The sequence below is a fragment of the Delphinus delphis genome, chromosome 1 (assembly GCF_949987515.2).
Source record: "Delphinus delphis chromosome 1, mDelDel1.2, whole genome shotgun sequence".
In the NCBI taxonomy this organism is placed as follows: domain Eukaryota; kingdom Metazoa; phylum Chordata; class Mammalia; order Artiodactyla; family Delphinidae; genus Delphinus; species Delphinus delphis.
Window position 1 is genome coordinate 137,834,831 of NC_082683.1, and position 18,794 is coordinate 137,853,624.

The window sequence follows — 18,794 nt, forward strand, 5'->3', positions numbered from 1 at the left end:
CGCCCTGTTCACCACATCACCCTGATAACCTAGAGCAGTGTCTGTAGATGCTCAGTTAGTATTTGTGGGATGAGTAAATGAAGAAACCTCTGTTTCTCCAAAAAGTTTAGGTAATTCAGGCCCAGTTGCCTACAAAGATACCAAGAACACAACTTGAGCTAATAATAGTGGGGAAGTGGAAAAAGAAGGATGAGGAGCAGTGAGTTTAACACAGTGGAAAGAGCCCTGAATTCTACCTCTGTCTCTTTTACTATCGGCTGTTTGGTTGTGGGCAAGTTTCTCAACCTGGCTGTTCCCTTAGTTGTAATAGAAGTGAGTGGCAAATGATGCTGTCCAAGTTCTCTCCTATGCCAGCTGACACTGCTCAAACGAGGATTAGCACATGCCGTTTATTTTTTAAGAGAATGATCCTGCCCACCCTGTGGTATAAGAAATGTATGGTATCAAGAGTCATCTTTCATTTTTCTCAATATTATCGGAAAAAACAAACATAGATGAATGTACCAGCCCTTGGGACTGGAAAGGTTAATCAACCTGAGCTGGACTCATTTACAGAGCACTCCTAGTGCATGATTTCAGTTAATCCTCAAAACAACTGAAGCAAAGGAGGCAAAACAGGTGCTATCTTTCTAATAAGGAAATGGAGATGTGTCCAAGGTCACTCACCATGCCAGGACTGCAGCCCAGGTCCTCTGCTCTCCTAGTCTGGTGCCATGTCCACTGCCCCATGTTGCCTTGCATCTGATGTTTACTCCAGACTGTTTGTAACCAGTAGCACTAGAAACATCTAAGGCCTTTTCTTTCATAACATCAGATTGTCTCCTGCGCAGGTAAAAGATGTGAGCTCTGTGATGACGGCTACTTTGGAGACCCTCTGGGTAGAAACGGCCCTGTGAGGCTTTGTCGCCTGTGCCAGTGCAATGACAACATCGATCCCAATGCAGTTGGAAATTGCAATCGCTTGACGGGAGAATGCCTGAAGTGCATCTATAACACGGCAGGCTTCTACTGTGACCGGTGCAAAGACGGATTTTTTGGAAATCCCCTGGCTCCCAATCCAGCAGACAAGTGCAAAGGTAATCGGCCATCGGCCAGATTCCGTCACAGTTATATTCATTCGTTCTGAGAATCATTGCACGGTCTCTTTAAATATTCACAGTTGTTTGGTTGAATGCAGCATTGTTCAATAGAAATATAGTGCAAACCACTTACGTAATTTAAATTTCTCTAGTAGACACAGTACAGTAAAGAGAAACGGGTGAAATTAATTTTAACACTATATTTTATTTAACCTAACCTATCTAATGTATTATCATCTCAACAAGAAATCAGTAAAACATTTTTGCGATGTATGTTCTTTTCCACACCAAGTCTCCGAAGTCCAGTGTGTGTTTCACACTGACAGCACATCTCAATTCAGACCAGCCACATTTCAAGTACTCAGTAGCCACCAGTGACCAGTGGCTACTGTACTGGATAACTCAAATCTAAAGAATCTATTTGCGTTGTTTATACTTCAGTATTTCTCTCAGATGATCTGCATCTTTTGCTGTCTCTGTCTTCCTGCCTTAGCCTGCGACTGCAACCCCTACGGGACCGTGAAGCAGCAGAGCAGCTGTAACCCTGTGACCGGGCAGTGTGAGTGTCTGCCTCATGTGACCGGCCGGGACTGTGGAGCTTGTGACCCTGGATTCTACAACCTGCAGAGCGGGCAGGGCTGTGAAAGGTAAGATGGCGGCTGCCTTTGGTTCAAGTGACCTTTGCTCTTTTATTGTCAGAGATGAATTTTTATAAGTTATGGTTCATAGTTGGCTTGGCTTTGTTCAGGAATTATTTGAGTGCCTAAAATAGGCAAGGCACCCTTTCGAGGCAATACTGGAGAGTTGTAATTAAGTAATGAGAGAAAAGAGTGGAATGCAGTGGCCCCAGCTGTGTCAGTGTCACCTGAGCAACATTTTTTTAAGAATACAGATTATATGGTCCTTTCTGAGATGCTTAGAATCAGACCTTCAAGGATTGCAGTTGCCTGGGAATTCCTGTTTTCAAACCTCCTGTTCAGCGCCCACGTGGTGCCAGATTGGAGAGCCGTGGGTAGTAGTTTTAGTAGTGAAATAAAAGTATTTGTGTGGGTTAGGCTAGAAAAAGAAGTTCTGAATAGAACTCATGAAAATCACTTGAACCTCAGGTTTTAACAACCCTTAACGTCTGTCATAATAGCCCTTAACATTCTGTTTTCTAATACAAATTACATCAGTCCTATGCTGAAAGGAACAAAAAAGAAAGGTTTGCTTAAAGTCTGTTTTACTTACCTGAGAAATGTCATGTGTTCATTTTCAGGTGTGACTGCCATGCTTTGGGTTCCACCAATGGACAGTGTGACATCCACACTGGCCAGTGTGAGTGCCAGCCTGGCATCACCGGTCAGCACTGCGAGCACTGCGAGGTCAACCACTTTGGGTTTGGACCTGAAGGCTGTAAACGTAAGGGGCGTTGGTGGCAAAGTCTCGTCTCATTCCAGTTAGAACTGTTAGTCCAGAAAGGACTTTGACAGCCTCGGTGTAGCCACATGGCTCACAGTCAGGGCTGTGCCCAGATCATCACAGATGCTTTATTCAAGAAATATTATCCATTTTTTTAAAACTCAGAGGACCGAAAGCCTCTCTAGTTTCTTTGCAACCACCCTATTTATGTCTTTTTTTTTTTTACAGTGTTTCTGATTCTTCCTTTTTCTAGCCTTTAATTTTTCCAGATGATTACCCTTTGGTTACCGAGCCTTCCCCGTGCTTAATGAAACTTTTTAATTGATCACCTTAGCGCAGAAAATGAAACAGTGAGGGATTCTGCTCAAACGTGTTTGTTGACTTACTGGCTCAGTTGCTTCCCACCCTTGGGGCCCTTTTGGTGCGGTTACATGTCCACATCTGCTGCTCCTTGGCATAAACACTTGCTTGGAATTAGGCCGCGGAACAGTTTGGGTTTTTGCTTTCTGAATTCCTTCATTTCTCCTGTGGAATGTAGCATAAGTCATTGACTCCGTTCAGAGAACAAAATGAGTAAACAAACTATAAAATAATGGAAAATAAGCATTAGCATTTGGGTTTTCTAGTTCCTTAGTGAGAGAAAAACAGTGGAGAGATGAAGGTAGAGATAAATTCTCGAAGTGCACAAAAAGGGCACTTTCTGTAATAGACTAATTTCTGTAATTATTCAGTCACGTGAAATGTGCCCCCTCCAAAAGGTGCTCACTCTAAAATTTACTCCTGTTTTAAAAATGTCTGGCTTCTCTGCTAAGCAGGCTTAACCATTTAAATTCTCCTAAATCAGCCTGTTTTTCACAAAGCATCTAATTATAATGATAATACAGTTGGCTTATTGATATCAATGTGAGTTAAAAGAAAATGCACTCTTCCTTTTTTTCCTTATTATGTACCTTTTCCCTTTATTCTGCAGCCTGTGACTGTCATCCTGAGGGGTCTCTTTCCCTCCAGTGCAAAGATGATGGTCTCTGTGCATGCAAAGAAGGCTTTGTGGGGAATCGCTGTGACCAGTGTGAAGAGAACTATTTCTACAATCGGTCTTGGCCTGGCTGCCAGGAATGTCCAGCTTGTTACCGGCTGGTAAAGGAGAAGGTCAGCTGTCAACAGTGCATGCGTTCATTCATTCAGCAGATGTTGAATGGGCACTTCCTATGCTCTAAGCTCTAGAGAAAAAATGGTGAACAAAATAGACACAGTCCCTGTTCTCAAAGACTCAAGTTCTAGTTGGGAGACAAATAATAAAAATTAAAGAAATACTGAGATAAGTGCAAGAAAGAATACAAACAGAGAATAACTGGGGAGAACTACTTTATATAGAGCGTCTGTGGAAACTCACTTAAGGTGCGATCTTAAGGATAGGAAAGAGCAAACCAAAGGAGAAGTGGTGGGTAGGCTGTTCCAGGCAGAGGGAACATGGGGTACAAAGGCCTCAAAGCTGGAGGGTGTCTGGAGCCTGCTGAGTGAGGGGGGAGTGGTTTGTGATAAGACTGGAAAGGTTGGTAGAGACAGCTTACGTTGCACCATGTTGACCAGAGTAAGGAATTCAGATTTTATTCCAAATCCAGTGGGAATGCACTAATGAGTTGTAAGCTGGGAAATCCAGTTTATATTTTAAGAACAGCACTCTGCTGTGTGAAGATTGATGGTTAGGTGTGGGGCAAAAGGGGAAGCCTAGATTGAATTGGACAAATATTATATGTGTGTTCGGCAGGGCAGGGTGTGAGAGAGGGTAAAGTTAGGGAAAGAGAAGAATCAAGGATGGATCTTGGGTTTTTTGCTTAAGGTAGTTGTAGGCATTACTTACTGAGATGGTGATGACTCAGAGAATACATATTTAAGAGAAAGAATCAAGGATAGAATTTTGGATATTAGGTTGAGAATACCTATCAGAGAGCCAAGTGGGGGTATCAGATAGGTAATCTCAAACGCAAGGGAGAGGTCAGAACTGGAGAATCATCAGCATGTAGGGTTTAACGTCAAAGGAATCAACCAGATTTTCTTTTGAAGCCAGAGGAATGAGGAAAAACTACCCATGTTATCTACTTAAAAGTATACATACATGGAGTGTATAGACCTTCATATTTATAGAGCAGCGGTCCCCAACCTTTTTGGCACCAGGGACCGGTTTCGTGGAAGACAGTTTTTCCGTGGACAGGGTGTGTGGGGGGCGGTGATGGTGCAGGCGGTAATGCGGGCCGTGGAGAGCGATGGGGGGCAGCAGATGAAGCTTTGCTCGCTCGCCCGCTACTCGCCTCTTGCTGTGCGGCCCGGTTCCGAGCAGACCATGGACTGTTGCCGGTCTACAGCCTGGGGGTTGGGCACCCCTGTTCTAGAGTACCCACTTTGATTATTGTTCCTACAGGAAGTACAGTTGAGTTCTTCAGGAATGTCTGTACACCCTACCTTTCCCTTTTCTTCCTCCATTACGCTTAGGTTGCTGAGCATCGAGCAAAACTCCAGGAATTAGAGAATCTCATTGCAAACCTTGGAACTGGGGATGAGATGGTGACGGATCAAGCCTTTGAGGATAGACTAAAGGAAGCAGAGAGAGAGGTGACTGACCTCCTTCGTGAGGCCCAGGATGTCAAAGGTACACACGATTAAACAAGTGGGTAATTTCTATAAGATGGTCCGTCTTTAGATGTAGCTCCTAATGCAAGGTTAAGTAGTATGGTTTTATAAAATTAATTTTTTTTTTTTTTTTGCGGTACGCGGGCCTCTCACTGTTGTGGCCTCTCCCGTTGCGGAGCACAGGCTCCGGACGCACAGACTCAGCGGCCATGGCGGCTCACGGGCCCAGCCGCTCCGCGGCACGTGGGATCTTCCTGATCCGGGGCACGAACCCATGTCCCCTGCATCGGCAGGCGGACTCTCAACCACTGCGCCACCAGGGAAGCCCATCAATTTTTAAACTCTGTTTAGAATATGAATTATTTTATTTTTTAAACATGTAGAAAAGAACCTGTCAATGTTTTAAGATACACTAAGCAGAAATACTTCTCCCAACACATCAAAAACTGTTAGATGTTAAAATCCAAGCATTTTATGAATCCTTCTATCAAGGTGCTCACCACTGGGCTGAAGTCACTTTGTTTTGGAGTTTTCCATCACTGAGACACATATGCTCATCAGATACTCATAGGAAATGTGCATTAACGTTGATAACACCCGGGACCACAGTGATCAACTTCCCTACTGATGATGTTTCCATCTGGAGTTAGAGAAGTCCTCTTGTCAGAGTACGGGTCAACAAAAGCTAAATATATTGCTTATTTCTTGTTGTAAATGTCCCTAAGATTTTATAAAATTACTGAAGTAGAGAAGGAAGAAATTGGATGTATCTGGTTTGGGCCAGTTTGTTTAATTTTTATTAGGACAGTCCAAAAATTGTTCTATGAGGTAAATTTTTAGAAATGGAAAAATAAAATGAGAGGTCAAAACTTATGTGTTTTGTTTCAGTTGTTGTTACATTTTAAGTCTTAAACATAGATTAAGAAGAATATATATGTTTCCTGTTCTGTATAAACAATGGTGGTTTTTTTAGGCTGCTCATTTTCAAATTTGGACACACGTTTTTTTTCATTAATGTATTCTCTTGTAACAGCAAATTCGCATCTGTCCTGCCATATCCGTTGAAGAACTGAACATGGGGTGATCGTTCTTAGGTGCCAATCAGTCAACCTGAGAGGTGGGGTGTGGCAGGCAGCTCTGGTGCCAGCAGCACCAGCACATGGGCACGGTCACGGGGCAGGAAGGGGAGGTGAGCCAGCACCGCCACTCATCCAGGCTCCACACCTTGGCGCAGCCCCAGTTACATCTGGCTCTTTTGGGCCACAATGGCTACGTACTTTCCTCCGCCCAAGCTGGTGATTCTGTGGGACAGAAGCTCTGATAGGAGCCATGGCCACCGTACCACCTGCAAGGTGGGGAGCATAACGGGCTGCTTCTGGTAGCTTTGGGAGCACCACAGTGAGGCTGGAGTTAAAATCCACTCCCACTAAATCCTGATTCATGGAGTTCCTGGCTGACCTTTCCTACTTAGGTTCAAACTAGCCAAGAATAAAAATATCTTCAAAATGATTTACCCTTTCAGACTCTCCCTAAGTGTTCATTTGTAGTTAAACTTGTGTTTATTCTGCAGTTTGAAGGGAGATTATGTGGTGCAATTAGGTCTTGCAATTGGACACTTGGAATTAGAGGGCTTTGAAGTGATCCACTTAGGTTATTTGTTCCCTTTTTGGGATACTATTGTTTCTGTAAAGAACAGGCCAGAGAGATCGGTATCTGTTACCTTTTTGAAGTTCTAAAGGGAAGGGGGCTTCTGTAACTTCATTAGCCAATGAAGCCAATGCTTATGCTTCCTAAATCTGAATGATTATCTATGATTTCAGCTTGTTTTTATATTTTGTATTTTCTTAAAAATCTTTGGATTATCAAAGAATTGTTTTAAGGAATCATCCGCGCAGGGCCATTTTGTATAGTTGGATGAGATGTTTTGCTAGGCCACCAGCTTCGCATGTGTATTGATTGGGTGGCCCTGCTTGTAAGTTGCTATTTTTCCAAACCTGTATTCATCTTTGTTGATCTTAACTTTGACTTCTCATCTCTTTTACATTCCTTGGAAAATTTAGATGCCAGCACTAACACCATGCAGAAATAAGAACTGGTCAATTTTGAATAGGATTGACTTAATGGTTCCTGTATATTATAATATAACTTCATGACATGTGAGAATTGTAATAATGTCAGAATTATCTTTGCATGGGCTTATATTGATTGATTGATTAGGACACAGGTATGAGGTTTAAACTGAATGTGCATAATTAATAGAGAACAATTTGAAGAACTTTTCAAAAGCAGAGATCAATTTGAAAGCAACTACATGGATGTGCCAGGCAGCGGGAGGTGGCAGCAAGAGTCTATTTAGTTTAAAATACAAAATAATTTTAACGTGCCATATTTCAACATCAGTTTTTTTTTTCCCAGAAAGAATTCTTATTATTTATGTTATTTATTTATTTTTGGCTGTGTTGGGTCTTCGCTGCTGTGCACGGGCTTTCTCTAGTTGCGGCGAGCAGGGGCTACTCTTTGTTGCCGTGCACGGGCTTCTCATTGCAGTGGCTTCTCTTGTTGTGGAGCACGGGCTCTAGGCACGCGGGCTTCAGTAGTTGTGGCATGTGGGCTCAGTAGTTGTGGCTCATGGGCTCTAGAGCGCAGGCTCAGTAGTTGTGGCGCACGGGCTTAGTCCGCAGCATGTGGGGTCTTCCTGGACCAGGGCTCGAACCCGTGTTCCCTGCCTTAGCAGGCAGATGCTTAACCACTGCGCCACCAGGGAAGTCCCTCAACATCAGTTTTGAACCGAGTTTTTTCCTAGTTTAGAAAAATGTCCAGCTCTCAGGGCTGGTAGTACTTTTAACAACATTGTATTTTTATGATTCAATCTTGCATATGCTAGAATATCAAAATCTTTCCCTCAGCAGACATTTTTTGAGTGTCTTCTCTTTGCCAATCACTGTGTGATACTGGGGATACAGTGTTGAGTAAGAATGAGGGACTCATAGTCAAGTGGGAGAGAGACAGTGTGTTAATCTCCAGTTAACCCACTTGGAGACCGTAGATGAATGTAACAGTGGTGCTACTGCTGGGCACAGTGAAGACTGACCAGCTCTGCCAATGGACTTAGGGAAACTTGTCAGAAAGATGCTATGTTTGGAAGAGTAAGGATAAGCAGCGCCTCAGATTTCACGTGAGATGATATGTGTTCCGCCCCGCCCGACCCCGCCTCAGATAATTTATGGACTTCCTTCTGCACTGTGATTGCAGATGTAGACCAGAATCTGATGGATCGCCTCCAGAGAGTGAATAACACCTTATTCAGCCAAATTAGCCGTTTGCAGAATATCCGGAATACCATCGAAGAGACTGGGAACTTGGCTGAGCAAGCCTGTGCCCGGGTAGAAAGCACAGAGCAGTTGATTGAAATCGCATCCAGAGAACTTGAGAAAGCAAAAGTCGCCATTGCCAATGTGGTGAGTGACTGGGAAGGTCTGAGGTGGGGCTGAGGGAGTCCCTTGGCTTTTACTGGTAGTGGAATGCTTCTTCAGCTAAATTGACTCCTTGTATCTTTTTATTTGTCTTCAAACATGGAGCAAGAAAGCCACATTGCTCATAGTTGCCATGAAATAGTTATCACAAACTGGATTAAAACCAAAGGACATCTGGGTCCTTTCTCTAGTTTTGTTCCTTCTATGGCACTAGGCAATTTAATCTTCCTTTTTTTTTTTTAATATTTATTTATTTATTTGGTTGTGCCAGGTCTTAGCTGCAGCACGCAGGATCTTCGCTGCCGCACGCGGGATCTTTTGGTTGCAGCGTGTGGGCTCTTAGTGGCAGCAGGCGGGATCTAGTTCCCTAACCAGGGATCGCATCCAGGCCCCCTGCATTGGGAGCATGGAATCTTAACCACTGGGCCACCAGCGAAGTCCCTAAGCTTCCTTTATTCTCTGCTGAAACTAGAAATAATAATCCACAATCAAGGATGCTGATGTTACCTGAAGATCTCTGAAATTAAGAAGAGACCTTCTTTCTCGAAATAACACTAGTGAAAATTTAGTTTTGACACTTGCTTTATTAAATTTAAATAATTCATTCCTTTGAGATTAGTGCTTTGTTTATTTCCTCTCTAGTCAATCACTCAGCCAGAATCTACAGGGGACCCAAACAACATGACTCTTTTGGCGGATGAGGCACGAAAGCTTGCTGAACGGTAACCTCCAGCTCCCTCTTTAATGGTTAAGTTATGGCTTTCATTGCGGTGTGCACACGTCCTTTCGTTCTATCCCCACACACACTTCCCATGTAACGCACTTTTGCAAAGTTTGCTCTCGTTTCTGAAATGCGATTAGCTACATGTACTCTTTGCTTCCCTTTACTTTGAAATTAGAATATTTACTTTGAATATTAGAATGTGATGGTTTGGAGGGAAATTATATTTGCACATCTAAGGAAAACCGTAACATTTTTTAGATTTTTAATTTTGAAACCTTAAAGTTAATAGATAATTAAGCTCGATAGAATTTAGTTATTTTTAAAAATTTTTAAATTTTCAACAAAAATGTTTAATTTTCAAGTTTCAATAGAGAATATTTACTAACCCATAGTACATGTGAAAATCAGAAACAGACCATTTCATTCCTGATTAAATGTAAGGTAATTTCTTAAGAAGACTTTAAATTGTAGAGGGCATCAAGTGAAAACATTTTTTTAAAAATAAAATTGCTAAAATGTAGGCTCCACGAGGGCAGGTGTTTTTGTGTGCTTTATTCACTGTTGAAATCCCAATGCTTAAAACAATGTCTGGCATATAGTAGGTACTCAATAAATGTTTATCGAATGCATTGCAGAACAGCTAGTAGACCTCATAGGTACAGGGTGCTTAAATAAGCCTCATGTTAGAATTTTAGCCTCAATGTCTAAGCAGTTATATTGGCTTCTTGCTTTACCATATGTGCTCTCTTTCTGTCCTTTGTAAATGTGTGTGAACTGTTGTCATTTAGCTCATAGAACATTCATGGTTTTAGAGCTGAATTTTCTGATTAAAAGAAGACAGCTGAAAACATTATAGAAAACTCCCGAGAAAATTAGATCTTGGAAATTAATTGTGGTGTACTTCATGCATGAATTTTGAAGGAAAGTTTATCATATCAAAAAGAATGGCCATGTATTGCAGTGTGACAATGTAATATGAAATTTTAGAGTTGAAAAAACCTTAGCATTTACCCAGCTAACGTGCGTTATTTGTCTGGAGTCCCTGTTGACATGTTCCTTGTTGAGTTGCTCTTCCTGGCCAGTAACTAGATTGCATGTGAGAAATCTGAATAGTCAAAGTTGTTTCAAGACTATGCAGTAACAGAACCAGAGTAGCAATTAAAGATGAGGTCTGGGATTTGTGTTCATGACTAGAGAAATGAGTTCTTGCTGGTATCCACAGTTTCATACATAAATACCCTTAATAATTATATTTAAAAGTAATTTTTAAGAAATATAAGCATTTGCCCCTACACATTTTATATCATTAATATCCTTGGGAAATATCATTTTCTCAGATTACAGAACGCTATTTATAAACTCAGCCCCTCTGAAATGATAACAAAATTCCAAATTTATAAGATTTTTTCAGTATTTGTGGACCTCTGCCCACATTAGTTTATGTATATTAATAAGGTAAGCATTACCTAAATTCTACTTCTTTCCCTTTTAGACGGTTGTGTTTCATGGCTTGTTTTTCCTCTTATGTTATACAGCCATAAACAAGAAGCTGATGACATTGTACGAGTGGCAAAGGCAGCCAATGATACATCAACTGAGGCATATAATCTGCTTCTGAGGACACTGGCAGGAGAAAATCAAACAGCATTTGAGATTGAAGAGCTTAATAGAAAGTGAGTGTAATTTAAAAGTGGCTTATAGCCCTTCAGTTGTTCTTGTAAGTAACACCAGTTCAAGGAAAAATTAAATGCCGGTGAATTCAGGCCATGTATTCATGCAGTAAGATTTCTTTTGTTAATCATGCTTTTGAAATGATGCCGTAATTAGAGCAGGGGATGTAGAGCCACAGAGATTTTATTTGATCCAGTTACTGTATCAGCAGAGAATGGTAACGACTAGCCATGATGCTTAAAATTCTGCATAAAGGAGAAGAGAAAAAATATCACAGAGTGAGCAGAGAAAATATATTTGAGCTACAAATATTTAAAAGGTGTCTGAAATAAGAAAGCATATGGTAAACCATATGCCTTAAATAGAAGTGATGAGATGAAATCTAAATTTAAGCTATGTTGGTATTAAATAATAGCATTTTAATATAACATTTCTTTGAGGTTTTGGAAATACTATCACGGTGATTTAAACTGGAATGAATTTGGTGAACATTAAGATGCTAAAAGCAACTAGGGTTTTCAGCACATCACATCTTTTGTTCCTTAGGTATGAACAAGCGAAGAACATCTCACAGGATCTAGAGAAGCAAGCTGCCCGAGTACATGAGGAGGCCAAGAGGGCTGGTGAGAAAGCCGTGGAGATCTATGCCAGTGTTGCCCAGCTGACTCCCGTGGACTCAGAAGCCATGGAGGTATGGCGCTGACAGCCTGCACGCACAGGCTTTGGTTGTCACTGCCGTCCCCCATTCACAGCTCCTACCCTCTTCCCACCAAACACACAGCCACGTGCCCCCTCAGTCTGGGTGAGAGCTCTTCTGACTGCCCAGCAGCTGTCATCAGTACCTACCTCCTCTGTCCTCCCAACAGCTCACTGGTAAAGTTGAGTTCTAGTTTAGATACGTTAATAGAACTTATTGAGGTAAAAAAAAATCCTGTGGTTATAAACATTAAATAGCAAAGACTCCTTTAGTGATAGGAATAATCACTCCTAAATCTTGGATATAAATCCAAATTATAATATTTTTGGATTAATTAAAACAGACTACACCTAGGTCATTACCCTGGTTTTGAACAAGAGAGAAATAAAAGAATGGTTTAAATGAAAGAACTATATCAGGATGCTTTGGGGCAGGTAAAATATTTAGGGATTAGTAGTGTTTTATTTCATCTGTACTCTAATCATGAATCTTCATACCAAGTTCTATATAAGTGGTGTATTTTTTACATTAAACTTGCAATTTATTAAGTTTCACTTTTTACATCTGAGGTGTTGACTTCGTTTTTACCATAAAGTTTTAGGTCTCCTCAGACGTGTACATACTGTATGATTCCATATATGTGGAATTTGACAATAGGCAAAACTAATCTATGATGATAAAAACCAGACCAGTGGCAGCTGCATTGTTGGAAAGGTGGGTGTGGAAATTGACTGGAAAGAGATACAAGGGAATTTCCTGGGTGGAAATATTCTGTATCTTGTTTGGGGTGTTGGTTACACAGGTGAATATATTTGTCAAAACTCATCAGACTAAGTGCTGTGCATTTCAGTATGTGTAAGTATACCTCAGTTTTTTAAAGAGGTCCATAAAATCTTGACCTGTGCTATTCTTTAGAAAATGTCCACTAAGTATAGAATTACTAAGCCTACCTTTTCGTCAGTTTAGTTGTTTTGCCTAAAATATAATGATCTTACTTGCTTCTCATAGAATGAGGCAAATAAAATAAAGAAGGAAGCTGAGGATCTGGATCGTCTGATTGACCAGAAGTTAAAAGATTATGAGGACCTCAGACAGGACATGAGAGGGAAGGAATTTGAAGTAAAGAACCTTCTGGAAAAAGGAAAGACCGAACAGCAGGTTGGTTTGCTTTGCGAGTTGCTTCATTTCTCGAGGCAAAAATTGAAACTGCCTGACTGTAGGCTGTGTCTGTGATGTTACCGCAATTGCAGAAGCAACGAAATACATGGAAGAGTATTCAGAGGAGGGCCTTATGCTGATGCCCAGGCCTAACCTGCTGTATACTGGCCAGTGTCAGGGTGGTGGCTTGTAGGTGCCTGGTCTGTTAGGAGAGAGAAGGGCTTTACCTTGGAGGGTTTGTCCTCTCATCTGCCACGTGTTTGCAGACTGCCGACCAGCTCCTAGCCCGAGCGGATGCTGCCAAGGCTCTTGCGGAAGAAGCTGCTAAAAAGGGACGAAATACCTTACAAGAAGCCAATGACATTCTCAGCAACCTGAAAGGTATGAGAGGGTCAGGTAACAGGGTAAATTTGTGTGTCTCCTTCATTAGGGTGATTCTCTCTCTTTTGTAAAGAAGTTTTTACTATGAGACTTTCTGAACACATACAGCACAAGAGATAATAGTATAAAACATCCCATATACCTGTCATTCAGATTCAGCAGTTAAGATTTTTACTGCACTTACTTCATCCCCCAACACCTACCGTACCTTTTTTTAAAAAAAATTTTTATCAGTTAATGCATATAATTAAAGCCAACAATTACTGCTTTACGCATCACCTGATAGTGCTTTAATTTTTAATTGATTTTTGGCTGCGTTGGGTCTTTGTTGCTGTGTACGGGCTTTCTCTAGTTGCAGTGAGCGGGGGCTACTCTTCGTTGCGGTGTGCAGGCTTCTCATCGCGGTGGCTTCTCTTGTTGCGGAGCACGGGCTCTAGGCGCATGGGTTTCAGTAGTTGTGGCACTTGGGCTCAGTAGTTGTGGCTCGCGGGCTCTAGAGCACAGCCTCAGTAGTTGTGGTGCACGGTCTTAGTTGCTCCGCAGCCTGTGGGATCTTCCCGGACCAGGGATCAAACCCGTGTCCCCTACATTGGCAGGTGGATTCTTAACCACTGTGCCACCAGGGAAGTCCCTACCCTACCTTTTTTTATGGTAAAGTATTTCAAAGAAAAATCCCAGCGCTCATGTCATCTTATGCCAGCATTCTTCAGTATGGAAGCCAAAAAAAGATATTTCCTGTAACCAAGATATGCCTATTTAGCTGACTTGTGTTGGTAAATGGAGGTTATCTTTAATTTTCTCTGACAATTGCATCTCAGTCTTCATGTTTTCTTTCCTCACCCAAGATAAAAACGAACTGTGCTCAATTCACTGTGTAGCCTTGGACTCACCTCTGATAAACATAAGCTCTATATGTGCAGAAGCTTTATAGAATAATGGTTGAATGTATGGGCTTCGTGTCAGTGGGTTTGGTGTAGGATCCCTGATCCACCTCTTACTTAGTGTGAATCCTTGAAAAAAATTACCTCTTTAATCCTCAATTTTCTCATATAAAAATGATTCAATGCCTGTGTCACAAGCACATAAAGCTCTTATTAACTCAGTACCTAACACTTAGTAAACACTAAATAAACTGCAGCTTTCGATATTGGTTGAGGTGGAGGTGATGGCATACTCAGCTCTGCATGACAATAAATGTTTCAAGTGAGAATTTGCCTTCCAGAAACAGGTGTTCATTCACATGAATCTTCCATGTAGATCTGTGTGCTTTGTTCTCACATTTCAGTCCATGCTGTTTTTCAGTCTTTTCCCCTGACTTTCATTGTTCATAAAACAAAATCCAGTGGCAGCTCCCTGAAAAGTTCCCTTTTGGCTTGTTGAGAGTTTAGTTTAATTGCATTCCTTGAACCTGTTTTAGATTTTGATAGACGAGTAAATGATAACAAGACGGCTGCAGAGGAGGCACTAAGGAGAATCCCTGCCATCAACCAGACTATAATCGAAGCCAATGAAAAGACCAGGGAAGCACAGCTGGCTCTGGGCAATGCTGCCGCAGATGCCACCGAGGCCAAGAACAAGGCCCACGAGGCGGAGAGGATCGCCAGCGCTGTCCAAAAGGTGTGCTCTCCCCTCTTGTCCGAAACGAAGCCTTTGCTCATCTATTCTCTAATCATTTTCCAGTTTCTTTCCAGACCCCCAAAAGCTCTTGCAAATTTTTTCCTCAACTCCAGTAAAGTTATATTAAACCGTCCTTGTCGTTCATTTTTTTTTACTAGGCATTAGAGCAGGTAACCACATTGATTGAAGAGGGAGAGTCATTGAAAGGGTCCTTTACTCTAAAATTTCTGCTGTGTCTCAGTGGCAGGGTCTGAGTTGCTGAGGAGGGGAGTTGGCTTCAGTGAGCCATCAAGCTCCTGCCCACAAAAAATCAGATTCTTTCTAAGTAAACACAATTCCTTGACATGAACAATTGATATTTTTTCCATCTTATATACAGTGCCAAGTCAGTACAGTTTTTAAGACCCCCTTTCAAGCATATTGCCATATCTAAGACCCACCTATTTAGAATTTTTGAAGTTACCAGTACTAGGATTCTTTCTACTCATCTTAAAGAATAATTTCTCTAGGCCGGCTTTCTGCTACTTAAAGATAAATCTCTTTCATTTAAAGGAGAAATTGGAGCTGATTCTAAACTTATGTGTTTGAAAATCACACACATTTTTTAGTTTCTTGGATTAATTATATTTTATAAAATATATTTCAGAATTATGGACTTCTTGTACATTATGATGAACTGCCAAGTATCAATAGAATAAGGCTAGCTTTGAATAGAAGATTATCCAAGCGAAAGAGTCTAATCAGTACAATGTGGTGGCAAGTATACACCGTTTAAATGTTGCAGCTATGTGACCCCAACTGAAAATGGCAACGACAGAACAGGAATTCTTATTAACAGGATTAAACTAGAGGATACAAATTAAAGTGCTTTATAAAATATAAAATGTTACGTTAGGTGGTAATGTTATTTTTTCATTAAATTTGTAGCCCAACTAAACGTAATTCAACATATAGTACAAATTATTGCCCTGTTCTTTCTGGATCATATTTTTGAACCATTTTACAGATTATAAAAGGAGTGGCAGCCTACTTTAGAAAAAGGAAAACTTTTTTTCATTAGGAATTGTTTACTTTGTGCCTAGAACGCTACCAGCACCAAGGCAGAAGCTGAGAGGACTTTTGCAGAAGTTACAGATCTGGATAACGAGGTGAATAATATGTTGAAACAGCTACAGGAAGCAGAAAAGGAGCTGAAGAAAAAACAAGATGATGCTGACCAGGATATGATGATGGCAGGGATGGTAAGTGATTTTGGCAAATGTTTGCTAATGGGCAGAAAGTGAAGGGTGTTTAATAATAAAGATCCCTAACTTGTTGAGAAGAGTCTTTTGCATATTGACTTCTGTTTTTAATTGTGTTTTCTGGTCAAGAATCGGGTTAGTAACTTACATAGAAGACAAAGAATTTGGATCTTCTGCCAGATTGTTGCACAATTGTTCCTTCCCAAAGCTACTCTCAGTTAAAAGAAAAACATTGTTTTACACATTTGAGGTTTTAGGACATTTAAAAGTATGTCTTTATATTTTTGTATGGGTAAATCATAGGTGGTATAAAATCAAAAAAGGCATGCAATGAAAAGTTCATTTCCGTCCTCCTCTTATTCTCCCAGCAACTTGCTGCCTAAAGACAAAAACCAGTTTCTTGTGTAAAAGGACATTTTTGAAGATGACAAAACATATCAAACTTACATCCAATTTGATTTTTCACTTTTTGTGATGATGTGTATACATAGCCCTGTTTGTAACAAAATCGACTTGTGAATGCATGGCCCAGCAAAGGACTAGGTTCTGTTTTGTGCTGTATTTTGCTTTTGAAAGACTTTGATGGAGTCACAATGGAAATATTCCTTTACAGTTCAATCTGATTATAACCACAGTAATGATAGACATGAACTTGTTTAATTGTGGACTTTCAGTGCAAGGAAGGGACCCTTCTTCCACTCCTGCTAAAAATCACACCCTTCACTGTAGATCATTTTCACTTTGGGTTGGAAAGAAGAACTGCTAAGCCTGTTAATCTAGGTAAAGAAGTCCCTAGGGAAGTGATAACAGGAAGCATCGCTGTGCAAATACCTTATTTTACTATGCATTTTTTTGTTGTTTTGAATTGTCCTCATTTTCTATAGCAAGGTATGGCTCAAGTGGAAATTCCCATATAGTAAAAATGTGTATATTTCATACGTGCTGAGGGTCTCTGGATTTTATGTTTTAATACAGTTATAGAAACATTAGATTTAGAGCCTGTTGAAGGAAAGGAAAAGATATATATTCTCTATAAGCTTCAAAAAAGGGTATGAATTCAATTAAAAGGGTAGAAAGAAGATCCACCTTTTGTTCCTTTTGGTAAGTAACTTCTAAGGAGCACAAGGCACCCTCATATATACTATGCCATTTATATTTAAGTATCAATCCTGAGAGGCCAACATTACATCAGTATTGTTGCAGTCCGTAACCTGTTTTTTAAGGGAAAGAGTGAAGGCTCACAGTTGTTCTGGAAGAGGAGGCTGCAGAAAGCAGGTTAAATGTAATGGTATGGCCGTAGCAGAGTCCTTTACAGCTCTGCTAGAACACTCGCAGACAGCCTGGGAAGGTGCAGTGAGAATGGCTGCAGTTTGAACGGAGGTTAATCGTTTATTTGTGAAGGTTTTTTCCGTTGCTTTATTTTTCTTTTTAAAATTTTCACATTGTTTCTATCCAAAACTTTTGTATTCTCTTGACCCAGAAAAGCTAGGAAAAACAGTTCTGTGGTAGGAAGCTCAAAGCTACTCATGTATATCCTGACCAGATTTATTTGTGAGAGCATCTGTTTTCTGATACTTAGACACTTCCTCTTCCATTGCCATTTCCTGTGACTCATGCACAAGTGTATTTGTTCAGGTTTCATGGAATTTTCCCCAATATATTTACCTTCGGTTGATTTTTTAAATGTAAATTGTATTGCCCCAGTTTGTATGTGTGTATGTGTGTGACTGCCTGGGGAGAGGGAGTTTTAGAAGAATGTCACTTAATTATGAAAAATTTCTGAGAATAGGACATTTCTGACAATCAAGTCTCTAAGATCATCCCAGAGGGCATGTTTTGGTTCTAAAACGGTAGTTTTTATACTCGTCCTTAAAAAGTAACGTGTTTCTGCTTGATGGGTTTTATTATGAATACACCTCCATGTGTTCCTGAGTGAGAAAGTGAGAAAAGGAGGGAACCTTGATCTTTGAAAGACAGATACAGTCATTGTAGGCATACTGACTGCCTCCTCATGACTATGAAGTGAATTAAAAATAGCCACATCCTCAACATGAAGATATGACCAAAAAAGAACATCTCCACAGTAGGAGCTAATAGTTTCACGAGTTAGAAGAAGGGAAACCATCTGAAAATTAGATTTGTTGACTCATTGGGGAAAAGATACTTCAAGAAGATAAAAATGTATCATCAAGACTACTGTATCATTTATCCTTTTTTCCCTGTACAGGCTTCACAGGCTGCTCAGGAAGCTGAGATCAATGCCAGAAAGGCCAAAAACTCTGTCACCAGCCTCCTCAACCTTATTAATGACCTCCTGGAGCAGCTGGGTAAGTAACCATAGAGTCTTGTTAGGCAGCCTTTGAATTCTTGGTACTGTTCTTGGGATCTGAGATAGTTGACTCAAAAGTAGATACTACAGTGCAAAGACCGTATGAACTGAATCGTGACTTTAAGTTGTATTAATTCAACATGTACTTGCTAGGTCCTTCCATGGAATCTGACTCAGTATTGGAATCTGACCGTGGTCTGAGGACTTAATAAAATTTTGAAGATATGCTTCCAGCTAGGGTGGCTCATTTATGGTCAAGGTTTATGTTACAATCGAACAGTGATTATTCTTAGTTCATCCTGCTGGCAGAATGTCTTTAAAGGATTTAAAGTGAAGGATTTCAATGACAGAATAAAAGAACACTTTAAAGGATAATCGATTAAAGGCTAATTGGA

The 18,794-nt window shown here is 40.6% G+C and overlaps 1 protein-coding gene across 1 annotated transcript in view; it reads left to right on the top strand.

The window, feature by feature from the left end:
* The window catches only part of LAMC1 (laminin subunit gamma 1), a 124,343-nt gene that overhangs the window by 100,645 nt on the left and 4,904 nt on the right, over positions 1-18,794 (top strand). The window contains exons 14-27 of the mRNA XM_060035132.1: positions 831-1,076; positions 1,573-1,726; positions 2,338-2,480; positions 3,451-3,629; positions 4,971-5,127; positions 8,361-8,566; positions 9,224-9,303; positions 10,841-10,978; positions 11,523-11,667; positions 12,682-12,831; positions 13,098-13,212; positions 14,630-14,829; positions 15,912-16,070; positions 18,298-18,397. Coding sequence (XP_059891115.1) covers positions 831-1,076; positions 1,573-1,726; positions 2,338-2,480; positions 3,451-3,629; positions 4,971-5,127; positions 8,361-8,566; positions 9,224-9,303; positions 10,841-10,978; positions 11,523-11,667; positions 12,682-12,831; positions 13,098-13,212; positions 14,630-14,829; positions 15,912-16,070; positions 18,298-18,397 — 2,172 coding nt within the window. The remainder of the gene's footprint in view (positions 1-830; positions 1,077-1,572; positions 1,727-2,337; positions 2,481-3,450; positions 3,630-4,970; positions 5,128-8,360; positions 8,567-9,223; positions 9,304-10,840; positions 10,979-11,522; positions 11,668-12,681; positions 12,832-13,097; positions 13,213-14,629; positions 14,830-15,911; positions 16,071-18,297; positions 18,398-18,794) is intronic.